Genomic DNA, 9,812 nt, shown 5'->3' with positions numbered 1-9,812 from the left:
ATATATATGACACGATAAACAGCACATTACCATATATATGTTTTTTCAATAAAGCAATATAATATATACAAATGGAGTTGTAAAACTTTTAAGAAATCAAAACCAGGTCTAAAATATGAAATGAAAGACTAAACAAAAAAAAATTACCAAAACAATAAATTTTTCAAAAACAAAACATAAAATAAAACAAATATGGATGGAAAATTTTATAAAATTCTTAAAAAAATCATCAAAAGTAAACATATAAAAAAGAATTTTAAACAAGCCTATTTTGCATTACATATAAATGTTTCTTTCAATAGTATTTGACAGTGCTAATCAACTTGAAGTATTTTGTTTTGTTCCCGTGTTGCACATAATATAATTTTGAAAAAGAAATTTTTACATGGTTATAGATAGACTAGATGTATAGAGCTTCTAATTACAACTTAAAATAAATTTTCAGAAATAGTTGAATTTTGACATAAAAAATTATTTACACACATCAAGCATTCAAAATACGCAGGATGATTATCATAGTTCTGCATAGACCTCTTTTTCTTCTATATTTTATAGGTTAAAGGAATAATTAAGTAGAAAATAAACAGTAATTTATGCTTGCATAGATTAGATTAATACAAAAGACTATATTTTATGTACAAATTCACTTTCATTTAAAATTGAAACGTGGTTTTTATTTTAAATGTTTTGATACCAAAAAGGCAAGTTTCAATTCAGTGATATGCATTAATAATTATATGAATCAGTATTCCCTATAATTTTAATGTAAAATAAGCCAAATTAAAATGCAAGACAATGAAAATTAATGCTGAAAATGAAAATTAATGCTAAATAGGAACTGTGGATTTCTTTAACAGATTGATCACTAAACATTACAGCAGTAAATTGAATTAATTCAATTCTTGACATTAATTAAAAGAATTGGCTATAATCTGGATCAAATAGCAAAATAAACAGAAAGAAACATAGAAAAATTAATTAAATGGCTGAAAAAATATAATTTCTCGATGAACAATTTCTTTACACAAATTAGACAATCGATAAATCAATGTGAGACAAGATAAAACATTTAAATTGCTTTTAAATTACTATAATTTAATGATTTATTTTCATCAATTAGGTAACAAATATTTGTATAATGCAGTTAGTTTTAAAGTTGTAAAATCATACAAAATATCATTTGTCACTAATACTATAAACTGAACAATAACAAGTTTTTTTTTATGACTATATAATATAGTAAGAGCATTTACATAACTACGGTTCAATAAAAAAGGGCCTTTGATTTTTACAAAAAGTAAGAAAATAACCAAGTGATAAAAACAAAATTTTTTCTTTTTGCCTACTTGTAAGAAAACAAGCAAATAAAACGCCAGTTTTTTACATTATTGACATTAAACTCTACCATATAAACGTAAGAATAATTTATAGATGTCAAAATTTTTTATGTTTCTATACTTAAGTGTTTTCATTTAGTGTCAATATTTTCCAATAAATATGGAGTTATTTTTTTGAAGGACAGTATAACCTTAAAAATCTAGATTGCTCAGGAGTTAGCAGTTTTCAAATTTCTGGAATTTACACATCTTACTTTGACCATAGGGATGTGAAAATAAAATACTCAATATCATAAATCCACATTTCCCCCAGATATTCTATGCAGGGTGCATAGCCAGATTTTTCAACAAAAAATAAGAACCTTTTAAAATAAGTACTTTTTAAGCACTCAAAAAATATTTTCAATCACTTTAAAAAAAAAAAATTCATAATTAGGATCTGTGCAGTAATAAAAATTATTTTTTTCTATCATTTAAAGTTCTTAATTTATAAACATGAGATCAATAAAATTCAAAAAGATTTTCCAAAACTTTACATAGTCATAACAAAATAATTAGTTTCTGATAAATATTGCAGAGAAAATTGGGAAAAATCATGCATTTTTCGTAATTTAGAAAGAGAATCGACACTTTTTAAAAGATAGAAAATTAAGCACTTTTCACTAACTCTAAATGAAAAAAGCACCTTTAAGGGCTTTTAAAAAGTGTAAATCAAAATTAAGCCCTTTTTAAAAAGGCTACGCACCCTCTCAATGGATACCCACATGTTTTTAAGATCCCAATATTTATATTCAAATTTTATTGCAATACGAAAATTTGTAGTTGCACAGTTGAGTAATAATTGCATGCCACGAATTATTTCAACATAAAATCAACATTTCTTGCAACTTATTGTTATGTATTTTCATGGTTTTTTAAAATCCTGATTTTTGATAATATGATATTGATAGGACACATGAATTTTTTAGGATATCAGAGTATTTCTCTCTCTTTAAAAAAAAAAAAAATCTCCACGGAAATTACAAAAAATCGTCTGGGGTCCAGATTATTAAAGTTATACTGTGGATTAAAACAAAAAAACATTTGATGGATATGTTATAGCTTTATAAACTATAAAACTAACTTCAAAAGTATTTAAGTCTAGCAGCAGTTTTGATATAAAAATTGGAAACAATGCTTGGAGTTTAATTATCTAACAAATCATGAGTTTAGAATAAAATCTTCTAGAAACATAAAGAATCATAAAAAGAAAATTTGTAAAACATAACTTTTCTTCAGTTTTAAAAAGCTATATGTAATTTGAAATAAAGTCTGTAGTCAGCAGCCCCTGACTACTGGTAAACATGACATAAATTGAACACCATAAAAACAATAAGTTTTAAATTTATGAAGTTACATAAAACAAAAATTTGAAATATATATTAAAAAAAATATCACTAGATGAACAAATAAAATGATTGTACAATATATGAAATATTTAAATGCACCAGTATAAAAACAAATTTCAAAAGAATCTAAGATTCTTGCGTTTGGAATTTGCTGATAATAATAATAAAATAATAACTTAGATTGTTGCATTTCTAAAATTATTTTTTTTCAAGCAAGAATAAGAAAATATTAAAATCGAAATTATTGCATTCATGAGTAAAATAAGACAAAAATAAATCCTTGAAAAATGCTTCAATTAAATATTAATGCTTTTTTTAAAATTTTTTTTCTTGTTTCGAATTCCCTGATTATTCGAGAAAGCAAATAAATTTGGATTTTGTATTGAATCAGTCTTACATAAACATGAGAAAACAATGATAATGAGATACATTGCATTAGGAATGATTTTAAACAGGAAAAATTTAATTTTTGACATTAAAAATATGGAAAAGGTGTGGATTCGGTGGAAATGTTATTCCCTTATCAAAAAAATATATTATCAACAAAATAATTTGAAATGTCACACTAATTTGCTAAAATGTTATTTTCTTATTGCTGCTTCTAAGCACAATATCTTTTGAGATTGATTGGTAGAACTGTAGTTTAACCTCACTCTTGGTGGTAAAAATTTTTTGGATTTGCTCCATTTATTTTGTTCAGGTATTTTGAATTAAAAAAAAATTTCTTATAATTATGTAATAATTTTCTAATTCAATAAGGATCTAATGGTTAAATAAGTAAATAAAATTTTATGTTCTAAAATCCTGTGTGTCCTCGATTGTGCTAGTTTGAATATGTGCTCAGTAAAATCCTCTATCAAAATGGCGTCAAAAGTGGAGCTACATTTTTACCAATTAATTTTAGAATAAATTAATCAAAAAAAAGTTAAATTAAGCTTAAAAAAAGATTTTTTTTTTTTTAAAATTCAAAGCTAAACAGGATCTTTATCAATTGTGTAATTTTACTATTCACGAATTATGGATTAAAAAAGGTTTTTTGTATAAGTAACAGAAGAAGAGGAAAAACAACCTATGCATTTTATTTAACTGCCAGTTTAAGTCATCTTTAGTTCTTAATTATGTAAACCCTAAATTCTCAAAAATGATATGACTATTTCTTTTGAATATGAACACCGTTATTTCTATAAGTTATGAAAAGTACATAAAATTGCAAAATTTTGGCAGTGATAATATGAAATATAAATATATAAAATACTAAAATTACTTTTGATATTAGACTTACTTAAAAAGATTTATGATTTAAACTCTAGAAAGAGTTAATATTTAAAATATAAAAACTATTTTTTTGCAACATTCATAATTTCAAATAAATACAATTATTTCAAATAACTCACATAAGAAACTACCATTTCTAAATGCTGTTCTTATAAGTATCCTTTTATCTTAATTACTGTATTTTAACCTAGTTATTTATTAACAACACATTTAAGGTTGATATTTGAAAAACAATTTTGTTGTAAACATTTAAAAGTAGGCAGTTAATCAGCCAAGATTAGATTTATTTGTAAATAAGTTACCTACGCTACTAATTAATATTACTTAAAGGAATTATTTTTTTAACTGAATAATTTAAACCTCACATATGTTTTGATTCTAAAATAAAGAGAATTTTTAATACTTTTTATTTTAAATTTTTAATAAGCACTTTTTTAAACATCCTGGATAACTAAAAGCACAAAATACTTAAAAAACAATTATACATTAGTATGATACCACAAGTTTTAAAATATCAAGTTGCAACAAATTTTTTTAAATACCTTTTGAGAAGGTAAAACATTAAATCAACAGACACCAGTATCAAAGCACTTATTTACCCATTCTATCTTAATTTTAAAAAAAAATAAAATTGAAAAGCTTTCCACAGCAGAGGCGTTAAAAAAAAATTTAAAAAAAGGCCACTTGAACGTGTGTAGAAACGAAAATGTGTTATTTTAAATTTTGTGATGTGACGGGGAGAGGGTTGTTGACAAAGAGAGTTGAGACAAACTGTCTTTACAGGATTCCATGTCTAAATTGGCAGATACAGGAGGCTCCAGAGCAGTTTGGACAGTGATTTGGACATTACGGTTGACACTGAAAGCTGGGAAGAAGACGCCGTGGAGATCCGTGAAGGCTATTGGTCCCTGACGCTCATCATTCACAAAGAAACTAAGTTGGTGTTGTTCTAGATCAAGAAGAATGCCTACAACAGAGCCAACTTCAATTCCTCCATCAGTTCTGTTTTCATGACAATCAGCATGCAAGAACCATGACCTCTGGTGATCAATGTACATACTCCAACCTTTATCATCTTTTCCTGAAAAGCAGTTCATTTTTATGAGTTGGTGATCATTCAAAAAAGTTATTGACACAAATAATTGCGAAATTCAAATTAGTACTGATGTGCTTAAATACATCTATTAACAGAAACTACTACTAATACATTCTTAATTTTGGTATCTAAGCCCTAAAATTTTATAAGTCATTTAATATAAAATGACTGACAGATAATTTAATAAAAACAATTTTAACCTTTTGAGCGCTAGTTCTGGTTTCTTCCGCAGTTTTATCGACAGACTTTCCTGCATCAAAAAATCAATTTAATCATGTTTGTAGTAGTGCATAGCAATGAATTTTTATTTATAATTTTATCCAGGGGCTCAATGCTTGGGAGATTAAATAATTTTTAGTTATAACTAAAAACTATTACAATTACAATTGAAAATATAAATTAGTAAAAAAAAAAATTTGAAAAAAAAAAAAAAAAAAAAAAAAATATATATATATATATATATATATATATATATATATATATATATATATATTTACTTAGACTTTTAACTTATACAGCATTATTATTAAAGGACCTAGTTTGTCACATCATATAAAGAACCTGATGTCATTAAATTTATCAAAATTCAAAGGATTAAATGGGCAGACCACATTATAAGAATGGAGGATAGCAGGACAACCAAAAAAGTTTTCTGTGCCAGGCCAACAGGTACAAGAAAAAGAGGACGACCAAACCTAAGATTTTTAGACTGCCTTGAAAAGGACCTACAAATTTTAAAAATAATTAACTGGAGAACCTTGGCTAAGGGAAGAATGTCTTGGCATGGGCTTGTTGAGAAGGCCAAGGCCCATCCTGGGCTGTAGTGCCATTGAGAAGAAGAAGTTTGTCACATAATTTAGTCCAAAAGCGTCACAACCAGATATTTCTTAATAGGATATAAATTCTAAGATAGATTAGGAATATATATTCTTAAGCTGAACCAAGAGTGTTATTAACGGAGATAGTCTAGTCATAATCTGTGAAGAATAAGCATTGGTTCAACAACATTAGTTCCTTTTTTGAAGAGGCAACACAATTGAGTTCTTATTATAAGAGAGTGTGTACGTTGAATTGGGTAACGATAAACTTACAAAGCTACTCAGTTGAAAATTGATAGTTGTAAACCTAATATTGAGTCAGTTGTTCTATGCTAGTTATAAAATAAATTATACTGGTAACAAAGATAACTTTTAAGAATTATCCAGGCTATGACCGTTTACAATAACCCTTTTATCATTAAATTTGACAACTGTAAAAATCAAAAACATTTCATGTTAGACATACTTAATTAGAATCTAACATTTATAATAAAAAAAATAATAAAAAAAGGAAAAATAAATTAATACTCACAATTTAAGATTTATTTATTTACTGGACACAACACTTTTTATAAGTTATAACATAGAATGAAGAGTTAACATGGTGCATAGCCAGATTTTCCGACAAAAAATAAGCACCTTTTAAGCAATCAAAAAATATTTTTAATTGCTTTCCAAAAAAAAAAAAAAAAAAAAATTCATAATTAGGATCTGTGCAAATTTTTTTTTCTATTGTTTAAAGTTCTTAATTTAAAACAATAAAATCAATAAAATTAAAAAATATTTTTAAAAACTTTACATAATCATGATAAAATAATTAGTTCCTGATAAATATTGCAGAGAAAATTGGGAAAATCATGCATTTTTTGTAATTTAGAACGGCAATCAACATGGCAAAGAATTTCTTTTTAAAAGATAGAAAATTAAGAACTTTTTACTGACCCCGAATAAGAAAAAAAAAACACTTTTAATCAATTTTTTAAAATACCAAGCACCCAGGTTAATTTATAAGATATAATAAATTAATTCTGAATATAATGATAAATGATTTTAATAAAAACAGAATTAATAAAATCGAAAACATTTCATGTCAGACATGTTAATCAGAATATAAAACTTTTACTACATAATAGTGAAATATAAATTAATATTCACAAGTTAAAATTTATTTATTCACTAGACATAGCACTTTTTATAAGTTATCACATAGGATGAAAGAGTTAATTTATTAATATTAGAAATCTATTAATATTAGAAATCAACTCCGAATATAATGATATATGATATTAATAAAAAAAGAATTTGTAAAAATAATCATCTAATATTCATGAGTGAGCATCAAATTGTAATGGAATTTTCTATAGCTGTCAAATATATATAATTTTACTGTATCAATAAAAGATGGAAATGTAATCTAAGTTAAAAAAGGAGAAATGATGAAAGTTTGTCACAATAATGTCCAAAAATAACAATTGCCAACAAATGTGTCAGGCTAGTTTCTCTTTTATAAATACACCAGTGAATATTCCTAATTTTTTCATAATATGAATTTAAAATGTTCTTTTTCAATAAATTCTTCATAATTACTACTATACTTGTCAATATAGTCAGTATTAGTTGCCTCGTCTTCTAGCAAAATCATAAATATTTATGTGAACTATTTCATAGAGGTAGAACATTACATATTGTATTATAAACAATATAAAAAGGTTAGACTTCACACGAATACAGAGTTATAAATTTAATAGTGCAAAAATAATTTTAGCCATAATAACAGATATAAGAGAGGTTTACCTAGCATGAGATCTTTGACAACATCGAATCGAGCAATTCCAAATGCAGGATCGGCATTGCTATCGTACCTATTAATGGTTACTTCCCAATAATGGATGCCTCTTGAAAATCCAATACTGCCCAGAACGACTCGATGTTCAAAGCTCTCACACGTAACAGTCATATTTTCATTGCTTAGAACTATTTCAGGATGAGCTGTTAATGAATCAAATGTAAACCAAGCAACTGAAATAAAAATAAAATAAAAAAGTTATATTTATATACAGTATAAAACTATTTGCATTATAATTTACATAATATTAGTAAGTTCTGTTTTTTTGCCAAGTTAACAATACCAATAGCAATTCAAGCTTTTTTCTGTCCCTTAGTTAGTTGTGAGCACTACAAATGCTTATAATAATTGTTAAAAATCCAATGTTTTTTTCTTCTATTTTAAAGAAAAGCAAGATTGAATAAATATTTTAGATTAAATTGTTTTCAACAGCTTAGGTTACCTTAAGCTGTGAACCAGATCTCTGCTTGTCCTTGTACAGCAAGTAGTGGCCATGAAAATTCAGCACAAAAAACAAAAATAACAAAATCCACACACAAATTTTCAATGGTGGCATCTCTATTGAGGAAGGTTAAAATAAGTTGATGGCAAGAAACTGCACCGAAAAATAGTTCAAGAAATTATATTGCTCGTAAAATTTATAGTATACCATTAAAACATTTGTAGTTTTTGTTTAAAAGAATGAAGCTTACTTTCGTGACACACCTTTCAAAACTCAGAAAAAGCTGCATTCTATTACAGAACAGAACCCGTTATCCGTAAATCAGAAAACCGGAAAACCAAAAAACCGGAACGAAATTCGATAAATTTTCTCTCCATTTTCAAAAAAAAAAATTTTTTTTCCTCATAAGATTTTAGGATTTTTCTTTCTATTTTGAAAGATGTTTACCTTACCTTCATTTTGGAAATAATCATTAGTGTATTACTTCATCGTTTTAAGATCATTTCCAAAAAAAAATTTTTTAGTTGGGTTTAACAATAAAAAAACGGCTTTTTGTAGCGATTCAGAAAACCGGAAAAATCAGTTATACAGAATAACGATGGTCCCGATCGCTCCGGGTAATCGGTTCCCTACTGTATTTTGTTTGATAAATACAATATTTCTTTAAAATGCTCCTAAACCTTATTCTGTGCTATTTTCAACTAAATTAAATCAATACAAATAATATTAATATGAATACAGAAGCATTACAGTTAAATATAACAAATGCAGATGACAAATTACTCAAGTATGGAAAGCAATTTCATTTAGTTAAGCTTTTACAACATTATAGAAAAAATATTTTAATCATGCATACATATATGCGCACATAATAAAAACAAAATCAAGAAGTGAAAATTGACAATGAAATTTATACTTGCCTTCAGCTGTTTGCAGAGAGATTGGTTCGCTGTATTGTCCTTCACCAGTACTATTATAAGCTTTTACTCTAGCATTATAAAAACAATTGAAATGAAGGCCATCAACAGTGCAGATAGTTTCTTTGCCACAATAAACTTCCTAAAAATCATTACACACATTTAGAAAATTTACAGAGAATAAACAAACAATATATCTGCGCAGAATATAATTTTATTTTACACACAGCATATAACTTTACACGGAATACAGAGAAATAGTCAAATCTGTTAAACTTAATAAGGAGAATATAAGGAACATATAATATTAAGGAGAAAAAAAAACCTTTTTTTTTATAAAGTGCATATTTACAAGCAATATTTTTTAAATTATTAATTGATTTGATTAAACATTTAACAATGTACATATTACTGGTGTAGTTTATTTCTTTACTAAGTTTTCTCTGAATCTTATTGCACCTGGGTACCAGAAATACAAGTATAGTATCCTTGAATCACAGCATCCCGCAAATAAAAAACAGGGTTCCAAAATTGAAAAATTAAATAATTATTTAAAATTTTAATTAAAGTGAGATGTCATTAAATGAATATTATTGATTGTACTGAATTGATAGAAATATGTAGTGAAATAGACGGATAATAAACAGATAAATAAAACCACATTACACATGTAAATTAGCAAATAATTCTTGC

General features: G+C 25.9%; 1 protein-coding gene across 1 annotated transcript in view; it reads right to left on the bottom strand.

Moving 5' to 3' along the window:
• Positions 1–3,446: 3,446 nt before the first annotated feature.
• The window catches only part of Trim9 (E3 ubiquitin-protein ligase Trim9), a 29,159-nt gene continuing 22,793 nt past the window's right edge, over positions 3,447–9,812 (bottom strand). Inside the window, exons 6-8 of the mRNA XM_043045672.3 lie at positions 9,123–9,261; positions 7,709–7,933; positions 3,447–5,081 (exon numbers count right to left, since the gene is read on the bottom strand). Coding sequence (XP_042901606.1) covers positions 4,717–5,081; positions 7,709–7,933; positions 9,123–9,261 — 729 coding nt within the window. The 3' untranslated portion in view covers positions 3,447–4,716. The remainder of the gene's footprint in view (positions 5,082–7,708; positions 7,934–9,122; positions 9,262–9,812) is intronic.

The sequence above is a fragment of the Parasteatoda tepidariorum genome, chromosome 3 (assembly GCF_982258835.1).
Source record: "Parasteatoda tepidariorum strain Cologne lab strain chromosome 3, Ptep-v5.0, whole genome shotgun sequence".
NCBI lineage: Eukaryota > Metazoa > Arthropoda > Arachnida > Araneae > Theridiidae > Parasteatoda > Parasteatoda tepidariorum.
Note: the sequence above shows the minus strand (reverse complement) of the source record. Positions and strands in the feature narration are given on the sequence as shown.